This window comes from Halichoeres trimaculatus, unplaced genomic scaffold (assembly GCF_033239565.1).
Source record: "Halichoeres trimaculatus isolate MK-OKI-2021-1 unplaced genomic scaffold, fHalTri1.1 fHalTri1_scaffold_7, whole genome shotgun sequence".
NCBI classification, from domain to species: domain Eukaryota; kingdom Metazoa; phylum Chordata; class Actinopteri; order Labriformes; family Labridae; genus Halichoeres; species Halichoeres trimaculatus.
The window spans coordinates 8,545,527-8,566,052 of record NW_027437185.1 but is presented as its reverse complement, the minus strand read 5'-3'; the positions used below and the strand labels follow the sequence as shown (position 1 = coordinate 8,566,052).

Here is a 20,526-nt window from a genome sequence, read left to right as displayed (position 1 = left end):
CTTTTCTTTCTTTATCAGCCTTTCTTTATCTACTCAGGTTAGACATTTGAAAAAAAGTCCTCAGTTCAATGAAGAGCCCCATACTGAGATGAACCAAACCGGTCTGCTTGGTGGAAACGGGGCTTTAGGCTCTGTTCAAAAGACTCCCTATTCACTCTATAGTGCACTATACAGTAAATACATAATTTTGTAGTGTTGTCTGGAATCTGAGTGAGCGTGGTCATTCACTATATAGTTCACTCAATGTATCCAACAGTGCATTTTGAAAAGTATTGTATTAGCAATGCTCATTATGTGAGCAACATATCCCATTATGCACTGTGGTTCAAACAGAAGAAATCTTAACATGATTAATGATTACTGATAACATGAAACAACATTAAAAACTGACAGATAATAACACTTAGTCCCCTAGATAAAACTCATGAATGTCTTTCACACACTGTATTAATGTCTTGCATCTTTATATGATTATTAATATAAAACACAGAAAGTTAGAAAAAACAAAGATCCTTCTGGAATTACCACTGAAGTGACGTAATCTTTATGCCAATCCTTCAAAAACCACAAAACACTGTAAAGCCAAAGTCAGTGTGTTCACAGCAAAGTGTCAGATTAAAAAAATATTAAATTAAAATGTGGCACGCCAGACACACACACAAACACACACACACACACACACACACACACACACACACACACACACACACACACACACACACACACACACACACACACACACACACACACACACATAAACACACGGCTCTGTGTGGATGAATGGAAGTGAGACGCAGCTTTATTACTCACAGCTGTTGAGAGATCAGAATGACAGACAGTCCTTCACAACCTGCCTGACTCATAGCTCATTAATCACTGCCCTCCACTGAAGGGGATCCCATCACTGCTGCAGATACAACAAAGACCTGTTTTATGGACCACTTTGGTGTGTGTGTGTGTGTGTGTGTGTGTCTGTCTCATGTCAGCTTTAGCTCTTGTTGGCTTGTTCATTTTTAACAGACGGGCAGTTTGTAAGCTGTGTGTTATGAGGGTTAGAGTCACTGAATGATGTGTGATATTTTTTCTGCTCATGTTAAAAACAATGTAAATAACTACAAATGAAACCACATCCCTGCTAAGATGGACTCTGCCCATGACGGTCGTAGAGCCTCACTGACGTCTGTTCAGTGTCTCTGACCTGCTGTGTGTCTGTCTCACAAGCTGAGCCTGGATCATGATTCTCTCTGTCTTCACTCAGCTTGTTCTCAGGACTCTGGTTGTTTGTCCTGCCCTGATGATCTTCTTCATGTTAAAAACACAGCATCGTGCAGCAGGAAGGAGCAGGAGCTGAAGACTACAGCAGCACTGTTTCAAGCTGAAGATTACTTTTATTAACCGTGAATATAAAACAGATGTCAGGTGTGACATGTTCGTTATGCTCTGATTTCCCGCTCCGTTTCTGCCCTCAGGCCTGTTTGTCTTCTGGATCTATTCTTCCTGACGCTGAAACACACAAAAGACGGAGAAAGAAGAAAGCTCTGGGGATGTGGAGCTACAGAGGAATGAGCGTAGCAGACTTCTATAACTCGCTCTTCATCTTTGCTTCAGGCTCCAGCCTCAAGGCTACATTAGCCGCTACCAGCACAACACATCTGGATCTCATGCTCGAGCGTGTCTGTTGTTAGAAACTCTATTTTAAGAGTATCTGTGAACCCACAGTGACAGTAACAGCAAAATGCTCTGACTTCAAGCCACTGAATGCCCTGTTCACTGTCATTAAAAAGTAAAGAGGGGGAAGCAGATATTTTTACAGGGGGGCAGACAAATTTAATGATCATGATGTGGTTTTAATCCCTCATTTCTCACCACGGAAGAGGTGAAGTTTTCTGATCATCATTTGACATCACTGTCAAGAGCAAAATAGGTGTTAGACAGAGACCCTGTTTAAACTGAAGACTAAATGACAATGGACCAATTTACAGTCATTGGGTGCATTTTGGCAACAGGAGCTATGTCTAGCTCCATTCTTTCGGCTGAGTTAGCATTCTATGGCCACTTATTTAAAGCTGTTAGCAGTTAAAAAGGCTGGTTGTTCTGTGGTCAGTTGTCAGAAACAATATTACAGTTACCAGTATTTTAGATCAAAGAGTGACCATGCTAACTGTTGACTCACTTGTTCCATCCCGGACTATCACTTTAATGCCCTGACAGTGGCAATAAGCTTTAATTTTGTATTTACATTTTGTAAATTTGATTTGCACTAAATATGTGATTTAACTATTACTGTATAACAAGTACTGATTTAGTGTTTGCATGACAGATGTTATGGCACTTTCACAATGTGATTAATTATGATTAATCAGGGAAATCGTGCGATTAATTACAATTAAAAGTTTTAATCGTTGCCCAGCCCTACACTGTAAATTGTGTTTTTGCATGTTTGTTATTTCAAAATATTATCTTAAGTCAGTAGAACAAATGATTGCCGAGGCTGTTATAATAACATGATATTATTAGTTGAAAATGTTTCAACTACAAAATAAATGCTAAATTAAAAAAACAAGTCCAGCTGAATGAATATTCTATGTCAACTTGATTTTGGAGGCAGTGCCGGGATAAAACTCTTGCGTCATCACGTTTTTGTAAAATGCATTATGGGTAGCAGCCCATAACGTCGTCAGCGACACTGGCATGTGCTCGGTGAGACGCATCCCGCGGACGACATTTTGCCTTTGAGTTGGTGCAGTTTTAACGCCTGTTTTACTTGGTGAACTCACGATTTATTCTAACCACACCACAGACTGTGAACGTGGGAGCAGAGGTCAAGACGTTTTTGGTGAGTTTTCTTTGCTTTTCTGTCGAGTTTAGAAATGTTTTGTGGTGGTTTAACATGGTAACGATAAAAAGCTAGCGTGTTTAGTCCTTGGTTAGTGCTAGGGCTGTCACTTTATATTCGGTATTCGAATAAACCTTTGAATAAGGGGGTAAATATCCGTAACCGTACAGTGTTTCCCATTAGTTAATGAGACTGTGGCGGTATATGGAGAAAAAAATATGATCCATCGCTCTCCTACCGCACGTAAACAGGCGATAACAAGAGTGCCCGCGAACTGGTAACGGTCATAGACGTCGCTCTTTACTTGATACGTTTGGCGCTAACCAGATTCCAGCGACACTGGAGCGGGACGTCTGACTCTGAGTTTAGTGAAACTTCTTTTTTGGGCATTAGCGGCCATGCTAACTGCGGTCGTGGACACAGTATCTCACTGCGCTGTCTGCCCCCTGCTCGTGCAGAGGAGCGGCTGCACCGCGCACGTCTCGTTTCCAGAGTTTCAGAGACGAGAGTGGCCACACTGTTTTAATATCACAGCGCATTCAGAGTCAGTGCAGGCACACAGTACAATCACCTGTACAATACCAACGAGCTGAAGCGGCTTATTATTTCATATTCTCCTCTCCTGGGGCCTCATTTATTACAGCGAAGTCCTCTTAAGTTTCACTTACGACGAAAAGGCAAAACGTGCATACGACCAATACTCTTTTCAGATCTATCAAACTCTGCGCACACACGGCTGCTCGCTGTTCTCCGTGATAAATCACACGCGCCGAGAAAAGTATGAATGGGGTGAGCGCGCCTCATTTCCCGCCTTCAGCGCGCCGAACTTTACCATATATGGTCAATGCAAATCAGTACGTGCATATTAAGTAGCCATGTGCGCGCTGCGACTTTTCTAGTGACGTCAGCGTAAGATGGTGAACACAACAGACGGAGAGAGCATGGAAGAAGCTGAATTTCTCTCAAAGCCAGATACACAGCAATATAAGGAAATATCAGTCAAAAAATGATCTTGCATTGATTTAGGCTACATTTTGTGATGAAGTGGGCCGCAGCAAATTTAGGAGTCCTTATTTAGACAATTTTCAGCAGTCACTGTAGAAAAAAAAGAATGAAAACACAACACTCCTAAATCCAGACATTCTCCTCCAAATCGTCCACCGAGAGCTATGTGGAAGTAGCTTTGGTTCTACACTGTTGATGTCAAACTTAAAACCAAAGACCAGGCTGTGTGTTCTGTGAAATACAGTTCAGTCACTCCTCATCCTCTTATTTGCTGGCTGAGCCGTCGACTTTTCATCCAAGCAGCCGAGTGCAGCGGAGTTTAGTCAAGAGTTAAACCCCTTGTGACTGTTTTTTTCCGCAGTGTCTTTACCGAAAGGGTAAGAGAGTCTCTGTCCCTTACTACAGGTGGGTGGGTGGATGTGGGGGAATCGAATGTCTAGATTATTCGAGTACATTTCCGAAAACCGCTCAACTTTAATTTTTAGAAAAAAGTGACAGCCTTAAAACTTACGTGATGTAACATTATAGCAGTTGTATTTAGTGCAAACACTTGATGTAAATCTTTTATTTTTTGTGTTTCCTTCAACATTATTGCCACTTGGTATGAGACTCTGCTATAGCTGGTTTTTACATATGTAGTATGACTGTCCTATGATAACACATTATTATGATGGTACTTTCCAATTTGATTTTCTAGTAAACTAGTCTAAAAAAATAATTAAATGGGAAAAAATAGAGCAAAATTTATTAAGACTTAAAGTATCTGAAAAATGCTATGTATATTGAAAGTCGTTTTAAACTATTAATCACATTGTGGGTTTGCAGAGTGTGGCTGAGGTTAGCATGCTGTAGCAGCAGCAGCCCTATTTTCTTGCTATATTCTATGTTCATTTTTTTATTTAAACAATTTTTTTTAGGTGTATTTTAAATACATTTTGTTGCATAATGTCCTCAGGGGTACATTGTGGACCTTCCTGTACCAGTTCTCCAGCTGCTTCTCCGTAACGAGCTCTGCTGCACGCCATCTATGAAAGGTAATACATGGATACAACCACTTTTGAGATAATCTGAATTCTTTATGAATAGTATTAACAGGAAATGTGGGGGAAGGGTCTTAGAAATATAATTAGAGCTGCAGCAATTGAACAATAATCTATTAACTATTTAGATGATTAAATGACTGTTTTTTTTAACAAAAGTCAAAATTATCTGATTTCAGCTTCTTAAATGTGAATATTTTGTATCTATGCTCCCTTATGACAATACACTGAGTATATCTTTGGTTTTTGGACGATATAAGACATTTGGCGACATTGTCTTGTAATTCAGGAAACACTGAATGGCATTTTTCTATATTTTTCATACGACTTAATTGACATTTAATTTATTTATTTAAATAATTGACAAATTAATCAATAATGAAAATAATTATTTCTAGACCTAGTTCTAATAGCATTTATAAATGACTTTTTTTGTATAATCTGTTCTCCGCAGGTCTACAGTGATGACAACTGTGCCTTTTTCTTCCACCCTTTTTTTTATGTTGAATGAAGTGGACTTGTAAACTTTGTACTTTTTTTTGTGGAAATCGCAAGAGAATCATTGAACATTACCAAAGTAGCCACAGACATTACGGAAGAAACTGTCCACTACCCTGCGTATACAAAGACTGTGCACAGTATTTCAGATCTAAAAGGTCCTTGCAGGTCCACTTGAGAGATCATGGGCCAATAGAACAGAGTGGTGGACTTGTTGACTTTAAAGTGAAATGCTTGTTGTGTGACTTTGAAGATGCTGTCAGCCTAAAACAATATATTGCTCATCTAGGGAAGCACCTGAGGAATAGGGAGACTGTCACCTGTCCATTTAATCACTGTCTTTTCAAATCTAACATTTTCTCTAGTTTTACATCACATAAATCTCGTCGTCACCCACATTGTACTTTAAAAGACTTTAAGACAGAGATCATTACACAATGTGTAGTATCAGAAAGTGAAACCGCTGAATCAGAGTCACATGGTGCTGACAATGATTTTCATAGACCACTTGAGGATAATTCAGATGATGAACCAGAGTACCATGACACCAGTGAAAAAATTCAGGAAAGACTTGCATCACTACTTCTGCGAATGCAAGCAGTCCTGCATGTTTCCAAATTTGCCACTCAGGAAATAGTCAGTGAATTTCATGACATTGGTATTTTGATTGGTGAGTTAAATGAGAACACCGTAAAAAAGGTCTTAAGGCAGCACAGTTGTAACATTGATGAAAACACTATAAATTTGGTAACAGAAGCCTTCCACAGCATCAATCCACTCAGCTCCATATCCCAGAGTGGGTGTCTGGGATCAGATCTGAAAAGGTTGTCCTATTTCAAAGAAAAATTTGGTGTCATAGACCCAGTTGAGTATGTTTTAGACTTGCCATCAAAGAAAACCTTTGTTTATGTCCCAGTTCTCAAAACACTGCAAAGACTGTTAAGTAGGGGTGATGTCATTGACAAAGTTCTAGAAGATACAGAATCACTACCTGGTCAGTACAAGACAGCATTTGACGGATCATATTTCAAAGGGAACCCATTACTGTCTGGGGAAGATAAGACAATTTGTTTAGGTCTGTATATTGATGATTTCGAGGTCTGTAACCCTTTAGGCACCTCTAAAAAAAAGCACAAGTTGTGCGCAATATACTGGGTTTTATCAAATTTACCTGTTAAATACAGATCGTCCTTGTCTAATATATATCTTGCTCTTTTGTGTAAAAGTGTTGACACTAAAACATTTGGATTTGACAGGGTTGTAGAGCCACTTTTGAGAGACCTTCAACTGCTGGAAAACGAAGGGATCTACATTAGCAGGTTAGGAACCAGTATTAGAGTTACAGTGTTGTATGTATCATCTGATAATTTGGGAGCACATGCATTTTCTGGTTTTCAAGAGTCCTTTAATGTTGATAAGTTTTGTCGTTTTTGTTCAGCCAGTCGTAGCAACATTCAGAGTTGTTCTGTGCAAAGTAATTCATTTTTATTGAGAACCAAAGAGTCCTTCAATGAGAATGTTTCCAGGCTGAGAGAGAATGAGCACTTGAAAAGTGTTGAAGGAGTGAAACGAGACTGTGTATTGAACAAATTATCTTACTTCCATTGTATAACAGGATTTCCACCTGACTTTTTGCATGACCTCCTAGAAGGCATTGTTCCTTTTGAAATTTGTTTGTGTTTGAAAAAATTAATTGGACAAAGGTACTTTACATTGGATTATTTGAACGCTGCCATACAGCGCTTCCCCTTTAAATTTTCTGACAGAGTTAACCGTCCACAGAGAATTCCAGAAAAAGCACTTTTGAGTGAAACTATAGGAGGCAACGGCCACGAGAACTGGACTCTTTTGAGGTTTTTGCCTCTGCTCATAGGTGATGTTGTTCCTGTTGATGATGATGCATGGTCTGTAATTCTCGAACTTAAAGACATTGTGGAAATTTTGGCATCCTCCAGTTTTACAGATGAAAGCTTGTGTTACCTTGATGCCAAAATAAGTGAGCACAGAAAACTCTTACTGATTGCATTTCCAGGGGTGAAACTCAAACCTAAGCACCACTTTCTGGAACACTATACTCATTTAATCCGCTGCTTTGGACCAGTGGTTGATTTTTGGACATTCCGCTTTGAAGCTAAAAATAGCTTTTTCAAGAAAGTGGTTCGTGATGTCAACAATTTCAAAAACATTCTATTGACTCTGTCCCTCAGACATGAACTTATGTTGGCATACTACATGGACATGCCCAACCTTTTCAAACCAACAGTGGAAGTAAAAGGAGTCTCAAATGTTTCCTTTGACATTTTGGCTGCCTCTGTCCAGCAAGTGATTGAAAAGGAATGTGGAACTCTGAGCAGTGTATCTCTGGCCACAACTGCATACATACACGGAACAAGATACACCAAGGGGATGTTTGTGTCAGTTGGCAGCACCAGTGGGCTTCCGGATTTTTGTAAGATTGTCCATGTGTTGCTTGTGTGCAACAAGCTGTTATTTCTTCTTGAACCTTTCTCAGCTTGGTATTTGGAACACCTGAGATGTTACGAAGTTGTCAAGAGAGACTCTGCTCAACTGATAGTCGCCGAACCTGAAGACCTGAACCACTACATTCCATTGTCAGCGTACACTGTCCAGGGCCAAGTTGTGGTGTCACCAAAGGCTTTTCTTGTTCATTAAGGTATTTTTGCACCACATTTGCCACTACTGCACCTAAGTTTGTAGTTTAACGCTGAGGTACTGTAAGGGGATTTGTTGTCCCTCTGCACTTGAAATTTGGCCTTAACTTTCACTATATTGCCTCAAATGGAATTATTTTTTTTGTAAATAATGTTAATTTTATGTGATTTATTTGGAATTTTATTTGAAATATTGTAAAAGGTCTATAATACACTGTAGGCAAATCCTTTCATTCCGTTAGGGGGGAAAGGCCCCAGAGACTCACATTACAATCATATATTTTGATTTCTTGGCTGTTACAGTATTAAAACATGCATTCCGCAATTGTATCGTTCCAATTTAAAGAGAAGAGGTCCAATTGGTCTTTTTTAATGTTGACAACATGATGATGACATTTCCCCACCAGCCTATGACTGAAGTGCTTGTCATTTTCTTGATGGAAAGGCAAGCATCTAAATGCTTCAGTGAAATAATTTTTCATTTTTCACTGATAACAATAATGAAAAATGAAACTTAGCATCAGGTTTCTGAACATTAACATTCATTAATAATTAATTAATTAATTAATAATTATAATCATGAAACAGACGGCCAAATGCATACTAAGCAAGGAGAAAGGGTTCAAATCTGATGGTAAACAAAAACTAATAATGTATTAAAGTTATTTTTACTAATCTTTGATATATCCAAGACTGTAATAACAGGTTAAAAAAAAAAAATTCCCCAGGTTCTAATCATTTTTTAAAATTTAGAATTAGTCAATTTGTGGTGTTTTTCCCCCAAAATGTGAAGCAAAACTTATAGAATTTCTATTTAAAATATTAAAATGATTTTTTAAAAAAACGTTATAGAATTAATCAGGTTAACACATTTTTGCCCCCCCCCCCCCAAAAAAAAAAAAAAAAAAAAAAGACTAATACATTAATATAGCAGTTTTGTTAGGAGCTGTTTTCAGCCCCTTTACAGACTGAAGGGAAAAAAAGTTAAAATCTGATGGTACACAAAAACTAACAATGCATCAAATTTGTTTTTGATCTTGGATATATCCTCGACTGTGATAACAGGTAAAAAAAAATTCTCCCGGCTTCAATAACATTTCATATTGAAAATCAGTCAGTTTTGTTTGCTTTTTTTTGTTTATTGCCAAAATCGTTTTCCCCACTTATAAAATTGGCATTTAAAATATCAAAATTAATTTTAAAAAAGTTTTGTAAATGTTTCATTTTTGAACTAAACAGAGGTTAATTAACACATTAATGCAAAATGTTGAAAATTTTTTGATCAGATATATTTTTCTAGCGGTTTTTTTAGGGGCAGTGTTTAGCCCCTTAACAGACTGAGAGGATGGAAATGTAAATGCCAGAGGAAAAATGTAATTTCTATTTCTTCACAGTTGGAGTTTTGTCCATTGGGTTTGGAGCATCAGCTTTCGAACCGGAGTATCATCTTAAAGTGTTTCGTCTTTAACGATTAAGGTATGTTATAAGAGTTGGTTACAAATCAGTAATTGATATTCATGGAATGACAAAAACATTCAAAAACCTCCATACAGCTGTCCAAACTGACCCAGGTGTCCTTAAGTGATGTAGTCCAGTGTTAACCCAAAACCTAGCCTAAATGGTCTGGCTCATGATTTTTTTCTCTCTTCATTTTCAGACAGCTTCATCATGCTGCTGCGCATCATCTTGAGTGAAAATGACATCAGGAAGATTACCATCGACAACTTGCCTGAGACTATTGATGACTTCTGCTCTATCCTGAAGATCAAACTGGGACTGGAGGGTGACCTTGTGATTCAGTATAAAGACCCGGAATTTGATAATGAACTGTGCAATTTAAGTAGCATGTCAGAGCTTCCGTTAGATAGAGCAACTTTGAAAGTGCACACCAAGTCTTCTGAATCATACCACACAGATTCAACTCTGGACACAGCAAGCCTGTCATCTTCCCTCGAGGACTCCCCCAGTCATACCCAAACTCGTCAGCTGCCTCAACCATTTGACATTCCTACCTTTGCATTTGATGTTGAGCTGAAACTGAAGCAAGGAAATGAAGCCTTCCACAGAGATGGGACCCTTCTTGACATTTCAAAAGACATGAAATCAGACATCTTAGACAAGTTAGCAGAAGCCATCTACACCCACAATCCCTACCCATCACGTGAGGAGTATGATGATGTGGCTCAAGCTCTCATCAAAAAACATCCTTGTTTGAAGGAACCAGGGTCTGTCTGTGGGTGGTATTGCTGGAAATTCAGTTTAAAGTTTAAAATGGGCAACTTCCGGCAGAAGCTGCGAGTGGCAGGATCCTCCGAGCTCAGAGTCAATGCTCGTGCCTCAGGAAGCTCAAAAAGACTTAAGAGGGCAAGAAAATCTGAAGTGAACTTCCTGCCAGATTTTCCAGAAGGGAAAGCTCAAGATGACCTTGACACTGGGAGATTGGCCATGGTCAGTGAGATGAAGAAAAGAAAGGTTGACTGGAAGCAAGTTGGTGAAATGATGAGTGACACATTTGCGCTACGAAGGAAGGAGATAGTTGAAGATGAACCCCTTGTGGCACAAGTCAAAGACAGGTGGCCGGCCTTGTTCTCTGAACGGCAGGTAATGTGTTTTTGAGTGGTTTTCTCAAATTTTGCTCTTAAAGGGATAGTTTTTATTATGTAAACTGTGGTTGTATGAAATATTTATCCATAGTCACTGTAAATCAGATGCCACTTTACCTTTGTGTGACTTTTGTGTTTTCCCATCATTTATTTGTATGTGGACCTTTTAACTCTTTCAGGATCTCGCTAATTTGTTGCTTGTTTTTATCTACACTCACAGATTGAAGCAGAATTTGCTCGCCTTACATCAGTCGACCTGAAGGGCTGCCTCTTTGCCGGGCTGGACCAGCATTTGACAAGGTTCCTGGAGCTGTACAGAGCAAAGAGTGGCATTGAAGGCCTAACCAGGCTGTTGAGATCTCTCGATGATAATGTAAGTGTTAAGGAATGATTTTTTTCATCAATGCCTTTCACACTTGTTGGGATCTTCCACACTGTATTTGTGAAACTTCCTTCTTGGGCACTGTTTTAGGAAGCGGGTTTAGTGAAAACTGAGTTACTTGACTCAGCGTTACAGGAAACTCTGGGTTTTTTGTTTCAGAAAGCTGGTTCAGCTCAGCTCTGAGTCAGTCACCATGGCAGCATACTCTGTGAACCTAATCTGGTTTGGAGCAGGTTATTATCCAGATTGAGATCACAAAGTATAAAAGTTCTGCCTCATGACCGATAAGTTCTCTTGGCAAATGAATCACCGATTTAGTGAGACAGTCTGATCAGCTGACAGAGGGCTGTCAGTCCTTCAATGAAAGCGAGAGAGAATATGCATCCGTCTCTTTTATGCTCATTAAAAAAGTCAGGAGCCTGTCTTAATTTTATTGAAGATTATTATCTATTTATTTTTTGGACGCAGTGCATGCATTTTATTCACAACCTAACTCTCTGCATTGCAAGTACACCACAGAATTGCATGTGAGCAACACGTCAGTTTAGGAATAAAATGTGATGAGAGCCATCCCATGGAGCAGTGGTTTTATTTAATGTCAATGCTGCTGTCAGATATGACTATGTCTGTGATAGGTCAGATGCTGCCAACTTCACCTGTTTGATGTGAATGCGGTAATGTCCAGACTGGGAAACCCGGGATCAATTACTGAGTTGATAAGCCCTGTTGTGCGACTGTTTGGTATGATCACGACTGCTTGGTTAAGTGAGGCTGGGTAACTGAAAGATACCCTGGGTTTGTTAAACCTGCTTCGTAGTGCAGGCCCCAGATCTCAAAGAATGAAGAAAACACAAGCATGGTGGATCATTGAAGTCTTATAGTATTAAATTTGATTTTAAAAATGTGAGGCCACAATATGTCTTAATGTCTTATTTTTACTTGAGAGGTCTTAAACGCTGTTTATAATCGTATAGAAATGCCAGTTATTGAGTACTGTTTTTTTTCTAAACAGAGCTCGAACCACCATAAGAGGACAGTTCTCCTGCTGGGCCTTCCGCACTTTCTCAAGGAGAAATCATCCGGATTTTTCAAGACTGTCGAGGTAAGCATGTTTGATTTCTTTATTGTAGTGGTAAAGAATAATTTGAGGTAAAATGGCTTGTTGGACCTGCATAGTGGTGCCTACAAAAAATACATGTTATAAGCGTGTGCTTTCTGTAGGTGTTGGACAAAAATATGAACTCCGATGTTGAATAAATTTTCTTCACGACACAGATTTTTCTGCTCTCTGCTCACGCAACAAATTCTTTCCCCCTTTTTAAAAAAAAAATATATATATTCTCAAGGCATTGTAGAGCACGGTTGCTGCAGTGACTCAGTCCCTTAGCTGCATGTCAAACCCCCTCTCACTTTCTCTCTGCATCCTTGTCTCTCTCATGCTGTCCCTTTAAAATTAATATATAAAGCTCAGGGGAAAAAAAATAACAAAAAAAGTTCAACAATGTCTCCTGAGCTGGTGGCAATGAGAAATTTAAATGAATTTTCCTTCTCTGTGGCAAACATTGCACACCATTCCTTTACAAAAAAATGTCTGAAAAGATCTGTCCAGCTTAGATAATCAAAATCAAGTTTATTCACCAAGTTTGGAAAATTTAGTAGGGTGATGATTGTTATCAACATGTCTGAAATGGTAACCTTGTTTCTGTTTTTTTTTGTTGATGTCAACATACATACATACATTGCTAACTGAACAATTATAGATGGTAATATATTTCTGCCTTCTTCAAAATCTTGTGTAGGCCACAGATGGTGAGGACACGTTTACAAAGGGTATGAAAGTTGGTGTTGTGATGGTGAAGGATGGAGGAGACATCGTTGACACAGTAGTGGTTCTCGAGGAAGCAGTGATCCTGTCCGATCTGAAGGACATCCCACGTGCCATGGCTTTGCTGATGGGTCTTCTTTACTCTCTCAACATAGACTATCCAAAAGAACTAAGGTACACGTTTGAAGTCATTCAAAAGGTCCTGATGAACATTGGTGGAGGACAGTGTTCCCCACTTGTGCATGGGTTAAGAAACAGGCTGCTACGGAAAACCATCTGAGATTGTGCTCAGAGAACTCATCTCATGCCTGAGTGTTAAAACTTTGTTGTTCATTTCAAGTTCTTATCTTGTCATCATAGGTTTTGCTAATGGAAATTTTTACGTTTTGCACTTAACTAAATTCTAATTTAGTAATCTTTTATTATTTAGCACTCAATGGACCACAAGCTCAAAGGAGACGCTCCGTTTTTTCACTTTTGCTCCATGCGCATACTCGTACATTTCTTTCATTTCAAGATGTTCTATTCAGACATGTTTCTATAATCTCATAATTTCACAACTTCTAGTTATTTATACCATTCTCGTAACTTCACAACTTTATTCTTGTATATCTTGTCTTTGCCTCAGTTTTTTGTTTTTAACAAGACCCTTATCCTTAGTTGTTCTGACCTTACACTGTTTGTTTACATTGTTCTTTATTCACAGTTGTCAAGCAGTTCAGTAGTCCCATATAGAGGCTCAACTGTTACACTTACTCACAGTCCTTTGCTTCCTCAGTTATTGCCCCTCTGAGTAAATGCCCTGTTCTCCAGCTGTGTATTCCGCATCTGTTGACTGTGAATTGTGACTTTGCACTTTAATGTTTGAAATGTATCATTCACATCCATTTACTGCTGTTGTTCATTATGTTTGTGAACTGCTGATGTCGTAGGCAGGGGGGGGCAGGGGGTACACACGCACACTTGATTAAAAGTGTGATTGTTGTTCAAAATGCCTTGGGTTGGCAATGTCATGCAATGCAGCAATAAATGTTGAACTTGTTGCATGTTAATTGCTGTTTGTCATATTTCTCTTTGAAACAAACTTGATATAGGCATTTGTTAGTCTGTTGCATCTATTGTACTAAGAAAATGTTAGTACAACAGGAAACATTAGTTATTTTGAAATGGAAATTTAAGTTCAAAAAAATATTGAATTATGTTAAGTAGATTAATTAATTTAATTTAAATAACCTGACATTTTTAATTAAGCTAAAATAGATTTGCATATTAAAACAACAACCGTAAAAAGTTCAGTCAATAACTCCCAAGTCAACTTAACTGAAATTAAAGGGTTTACTCAACTTAATATCTTAATTATGCTGGAATACATTTACAGGTTCAGACAACTATCATAAGTAGTTCAACCAACTAACAAATCCAATTCAGGTTAACTGAAACAAGAGTTTAAACAACTGACCATTTTAAGTGAACTGAGAGATTTGCAGGTTCAAACAACTACCTGCAGGAGTTAAGTCAATTATGAAATCTAAATCAATGAAACTAATGCAGATTTTTACACAACAAGGAATGTTTAATGAAGATGACAAATAATTCTTTTTCACTTAACTTAGATTTTTAAGGCAGCCCTTTCACTCATATTTTTAAGTTGAAACAACATGTTACATTTTACAGTGTAGTTTTAACTGTCAATATTATAAATCTAGTTTTTACTTTGTGTATATAATGAAAAAGTTGGTTTTGGGCTGAGGTTATGACCACATGTGAACTCACTATGGAGGGTAAATATAAGAGATCCTATACATATTAACAGAAACAGATTTTGTGTTTGATGTAGACATAGTCTATCTATCTATCTATCTATCTATCTATCTATCTATCTATCTATCTATCTATCTATCTATCATCTCATCTAGTCATAGTTTTCTGGCTCCTTTACTTTTACCCAGGGCTAACCCCTAATTCACACATAAAGCGTGAGTGCCACAGTTTTGTGGCATGCCCCAATTTGCGTCTCTGGAACACTGCACACCACAGTGCCCAAAGCAGCTGGATACCTGTGATCACAAGATCACTTGAGTACCACATGTTTCTTTAGGAATCCCATGACAACGTACTTGCATGATAATTAATCTTATATGTTAATCTCACCTGGCCCACCCAAAACTTCAGCACCTTCAGTCCATGCTTTCTCCTTTCTGTTGGTGTCTTCATAGAAAGGATGTGTTGTGTTGTATAGAATTGTGATGTTTTTTTCACCTCTGAAATCAACTTTTCATGTCCAAAAGCTTGGATTTCCTCTGGATCTGACCTGCTGATGACTTCTGGCCATGTGCCAGAGACATAGTTTTGATAAACAAGGACTAGATGCTTTATTTTGAAATGACCGGGTACTCTGAACATTTTTTGTGTCCGATTTTCTGCTTGGTACAATCTAGCAGTGCTCTGCAGAGATTGACGTGTTGCTGCAGCGCACTCCAGCCACAATAGTCTCGATGCAAAACAGCCGCGCTCAGCCGTTTGAGTGACTTGAGTGTTTAAACTCCTAGGCACTACACCTACTGGACGACACTTGTAGTTTCATTCACTCAACCTCTTTGTTCATTTTTCCTCCTGGACCATATTTTTTCCAGCCTCAGCAAATATTTTCAGTCACAACTTTTTATCAGTGTTATCGTTTCCACAGCTTCAGACCTCCACTTTCACTTGTATAATCATGCTCTCTGTTTAACTGTGTGTTAATACTGGATCTGTGATAATAAAAATGTCAGGATAAGCGCTTTGGTTGGAAGCACAAAGAACTATGAATCATAAACTGAGGAATGATCAGACCATTGGTTCCAATTTGTCCCCCTGGTTTTGGGGTAATGAGCCTTTTTTATGCTGCTAAAATCACACACACACACACACACACACACACACACACACACACACACACACACACACACACACACACACACACACACACACACACATTCTCCCTAATTATACACACCTTAATACATCCACACATACAGTACGGCGCACACACTCTTTACACTTGCTCACTCAGGCCATTAAGTTAATTAAGTAATCCATCTTTTCAGGCTGTGGCCTCAAAGATCTACCACAGAGAGATAAAGTTACTCACAGGAGACAACGAGCAATGCTCTGAAAACACGGACTTTCAACAAACTTACCATGTCCCAGAGGAGAGCAGAGGGGGTGGAGATAAAGGGAAAGGAAATAAGTTGGTGGACACACGGTGAATGTGGAAGAATATATATTTTTGGAGCAGTAAGGAGGGTCAGAGTGTAGAGTAAAAGAGGCAAAAAGGTCTTATTTGGAAGTAAAGACAAGCAGGATTCAGTTAAAGAGAGGAGGGATTCAAGTTTAAGACATGCAATATCATCATTTAGAAAATAAAAAACCTGCAAAATTAAATCAAGTTATTTAAAGAGAAGGTGTTCTGCTGTCCCATACTGTAACCCATTTTACCCCACTGGCAACAATTGTTGCTGAAGTGTATCACTGTTATTTTCTACTCACAATAAAAAAAAATCTCAGCTTTAGTAATGCAATTGTTTCCACTTATATGCTAGAGGACAACTTAGACAAAGATTTTGGTTTAGAAAAAATAGTTTCCAAGTGGTTCCTGTCACATGACATCATCTGCCTCCTGCTCCTTCAGGTGGAAGACATGGTGGATGCAAATTGTCCTGGAAAAAGCCAATTTTCATACATTTTTTATTATTTTTTCCCCAAACATATTCATAGTTTTTAATAATTCAAGTTTCTAGAGTAACCCTCCACCAAAAAACTGTATCTGGGACATATATTTTTTTGTTCATGGGATAATTTCTGTGAATGGGCACAAAGCTATTCAAAAACCAGAGGAAAACACTGCCTGCAGGATTGCTCATAATTTACTTATTAATTTCAATTTTCTTGACACACAAGCACTTACCATAGCCGATGCCCCCCAACACACACCACCTTTTAAAAAAAAAAAATATTATGACTTTATTACTGTCATTTTTTTAAACAACTTGTTTAGTATTATTTATATATAATTATCAGATGACCTAGTGACCACCAGCAACAATTGTTGCCAGTCATAAAAATCCTATTTTCCTCAAAACAAAGAAAAAAATTGAAAAAAATAAATACATAACCTAATCTAGAGGGACTCAACTGATAAAACTATTTGCCTTACAAGTCTGAAAAAAATGGGCATAAAGAGGTTCATCATTGATAGAAAGTAGCAATGCTGGATGGTGCAGATTTTCAAACCTCCACATATTTATCATTGTAGAAATCCCTTAATCTGGCTGTAAACTGCTTAAAGCAGCCCATTCTAAAAAAACGACACGTGATCTTAGTGAGATTTGGTAAAATGGTGACGTCATTCCATAAGGATCTCCTGAGTAGTTCAGAGCAGCCCTCGACGGGCTTTGGTGTTTGAGTAACTGATCATTTCTCCAAATGATCCTCTGGTGTGTTGTGTCTTAACAACTATTTTTACTGCTTCTTAATGTGACAGAGCCTCCCTGACCTGAAATGGTTATTATAAAACATTACTTTATCAGTCTTTATGCAGCCAAACCACATGAGCTGCCATCGTTTCAAGCTCTTTACCATCCTCTACAGCTGTCTGTGTTTGTGACTTTTGGTCCCAAATTTCTGTTAGTCGTTCCTCATATTTACTGTCTCTTTTAGTTTCTGCTCCTTCATCCTGATCTGAGCTACTAATCCACCTAAAAGTGGACTAATCCTAAAGTTAGGATTATTCAGTCTGCATGTTGTGCCGCTGAATGCTGCTGTTTTTTTAATGCTGCTGTTTGAACCAGGACTTGTAATAAAGATTTTGTATCTCAACGAGAATATTACTGTTTAAATTAAGACATAAAAAAGGTTTAATGTTTATGATTCCTGGTCTGATTCGCTCTGATGGAATACCTGCAACCACAAATGAGATGAACAGACTGAGAAGTGACCAAAACAGGGACATTCCCGTTCCTTTCCATGTTCTCTTTCAAACAGGCTTGATGAAAGGGAGTTATGAACAACTGGTCTGGAGTCACTTTTCAGAGACTTTTCGGTAGAGTCCCTTTGCCAAGTGTGATCCTTGAACTATCACATGAGAAAAAAGGGTTAAACTCTCAAAGCCCAGGCAGTTTTTCTAAAGATTGTTCCAGAAAGTCCAAACTGTGAAAGGTTGCAGCAAAGCCCTGATAACCTTTATTTCTGCCTCAGTTTCAAACTGCTCCTCTGGATCAGCATTTTTAAAGTTGATGAAATGGAGAGAAAATTCACACACACACACACACACACACACACACACACACACACACACACACACACACACACACACACACACACACACACACACACGAGCAGCTCTCTTAAAGACTTACAGCCCATGATGATAAGCATTCAGCACAGGTCAGCCTCCATAAAATAAGATGGGATAAAATGCACAAGCTCATGTCTCTGAATGTGAATGTAATTTTAATCTCAACTCTTACACACCACACAAAGATGTCCACACGCAGATATGAGGTGTGTGTGTGTGTGTGTGTGTGTGTGTGTGTGTGTGTGTGTGTGTGTGTATGTGTGTGTGTGTGTGTGTGTGTGTGTGTGTGTGTGTGTGTGTGTGTGTGTGTGTGTGTGTGTGTGTGTGTGTTTTACTGTGCTGAGCAGCTGATGATTCACCATCCTTTTAGCACACAATGATCTGCAGAACCCGTCCATACGAGCAGACGTTTCATCTAGAGAGCTCCTGGAAATGAAAGTAGGCTGTAATGTGATTATAGAAGATGTAATACAACGTGATTTAAAGTGACGGCGTGGGTTTAAGCCAGCGAGAGAAGAAAGAGACAGGGAGACAAAGAGGAGAAAAGAGAAAGGTCTTCATATTCCTCCATGTCCTGATGGGATCAGGTTTTAACGTTAAAGTGACGACGGCCTCACAATGCCATCTGTTGGCGCTCAAACTCAACCAGCGCAGGAGATAAGAGCTCCAGGCTGCTACCTACAGCTGCATCCTGCCTGGATCTCTCTCATCCTCTCTTCTCTCTCTGGTCTCAGATTAGAAAGTGGATTTGCAGAGACGTGATAAGAAGACGGGGAAGTGCTTCCCTCCTTTATTCTCCGTCTCTCTCTGCGTGTCTCCACATCCTGATTCTCAGGTTCTGATTTTCTCTGATGATCATAAAACCTTTCATTCAGTCAGCAACCTGCTGCTGTATCCCTGCTCCGCGTCCTTCACTTCAACGCTCCCTCGTCCTGCTTTCTGATCCTTCACTGGACTGGAAGAGGAGATAAGAGGGGCGGCGTGTTTCCTGCTGCTAGATCCCAGCTCACGCTCTCTTCACTCTCACCTCATTTCTTTCCTTTGCTGTCCTAGAGAAAAAAAGGCTTAAAAACTGAAGAATCCTCTTTACCCTGGGATCCCCTCATATCTGTGTTTTCAGGAAACAGATTAACAAAGAAATTACCTTCAGGATATTAAAGACACAAGGAAATGGAAGAAACATCAAACAAATTAAAGAAAACAGCAAACTGCAAAACTGCAGGAGCAGAAAAGTGAGAAGAAAAAAATCAACAAACTTTGTAACGTTATGAGGATGATGCTGCTATTTTCTGTATTTATTTAAAAAAAAATCAACAGAAAGACACTAAAGTAAAGACTTCACTGTGAAAGAAAACTTTCACTTAAAGATCTGAATCAGTCAACAGAGTTTCTACCACTCGTTGTTCTCTCAGTGATGTTTGAAGGTCTGTTAAAGTCGAACATGATGAACTTTCCTGCTGCTGCCTCAGATACAGACGTAACCTGATGTAAGCCTCGGCTCTGTCTACGTATGTGAGCGTCTGTATGTTCATCCAAGGCTGGAACACATGGACATCATGTTATTTGTCGCTGAATGAGTCACTGAACACACTGAAAGACTGTCAAGGTCAGGATGTACCAGAGTTTCTATAAGAGACTTTGAAATGTCAAAGAATCACTTTGTGACGACCTCTGAGGCTGAAGAGGAGGCTGAGTGATGGACAGAGACTCTGAGAGAGGAGATCTTACTCTGTGGATGGTGACCTGTCTGAACATTCCTACATTATGATAATCAATCAAAAGAGAGGAAAAAAACAGTCGACAAGAAGTCACATACATAATCAATCAAAGTAAAGGAAGAAAATGGATAAAAAGGTATTCAGACATTGGTTTGGAGTATGGAGATGTCTCTTTCTAAAATAAGACTGTACAAATGAAGCCCCCTGAGTTTCAGAGAGAGGAGGTTTTCTGTCAAACAGGAGCTCACCGAGCGTCCAGTCGTAGACTCTGGTGGGCGGTCTCTGGGCAGAGTTACAAACTGACACACTCCACCGCTGCAGCGCTGCCAGCAGTCACTAATCAGCCTCTGCCGGCTCAAACACTGGACCACTCAGGAAGGTGATGACATCCCCCGCAGTTTTCTGATTTGCTCATGTGCCAAAGTGTCCCTGAGCTCGGACTCTGCAGGAATTCAGCAGCTTTGGCTTTAATTTGGATATTTTTGTCCTGACTCAGGTACACAGACCGATGGAGGATGAAGGAAGAAGGAAGGGAGTGGGGAGGAAGAAACTTCTCTCTACACAGGGCTGAGTTGTTTCAGCATTCGTTTTAACCTGGGCATCAGTAAAACA

General features: G+C 39.1%; 1 protein-coding gene across 2 annotated transcripts; it reads left to right on the top strand.

Moving 5' to 3' along the window:
- The first annotated feature begins 4,801 nt into the window (after positions 1-4,801).
- LOC141793651 (sterile alpha motif domain-containing protein 3-like) lies at positions 4,802-13,729 on the top strand. 2 transcript variants are annotated; one of them, XM_074674464.1, is made up of 8 exons: positions 4,802-4,875; positions 6,636-6,698; positions 7,892-8,053; positions 9,446-9,527; positions 9,709-10,652; positions 10,875-11,027; positions 12,049-12,138; positions 12,836-13,729. In XM_074674464.1, exons 5-8 carry the CDS (start codon positions 9,720-9,722, stop codon positions 13,139-13,141), a joined length of 1,482 nt encoding a protein of 493 aa, XP_074530565.1. In that variant the 5' UTR covers positions 4,802-4,875; positions 6,636-6,698; positions 7,892-8,053; positions 9,446-9,527; positions 9,709-9,719; the 3' UTR covers positions 13,142-13,729. The 2 variants fall into 2 exon arrangements, with proteins under 2 accessions (XP_074530565.1, XP_074530567.1); XM_074674466.1 differs by lacking the exons at positions 4,802-4,875; positions 6,636-6,698 and having other exon boundaries at positions 7,535-8,053.
- The last annotated feature ends 6,797 nt before the right edge of the window (positions 13,730-20,526 follow it).

Coding starts and splice junctions, on each gene's coding strand:
- LOC141793651 (XM_074674464.1), top strand. CDS start 9,720: ATGCTGCTGCGCATCATCTTGAGTGAAAATGACATCAGGAAGATTACC. Junction 11,028..12,048: donor TGAGATCTCTCGATGATAAT/GTAAGTGTTAAG, acceptor TTTTCTAAACAG/AGCTCGAACCACCATAAGAG. Junction 12,139..12,835: donor GATTTTTCAAGACTGTCGAG/GTAAGCATGTTT, acceptor AATCTTGTGTAG/GCCACAGATGGTGAGGACAC.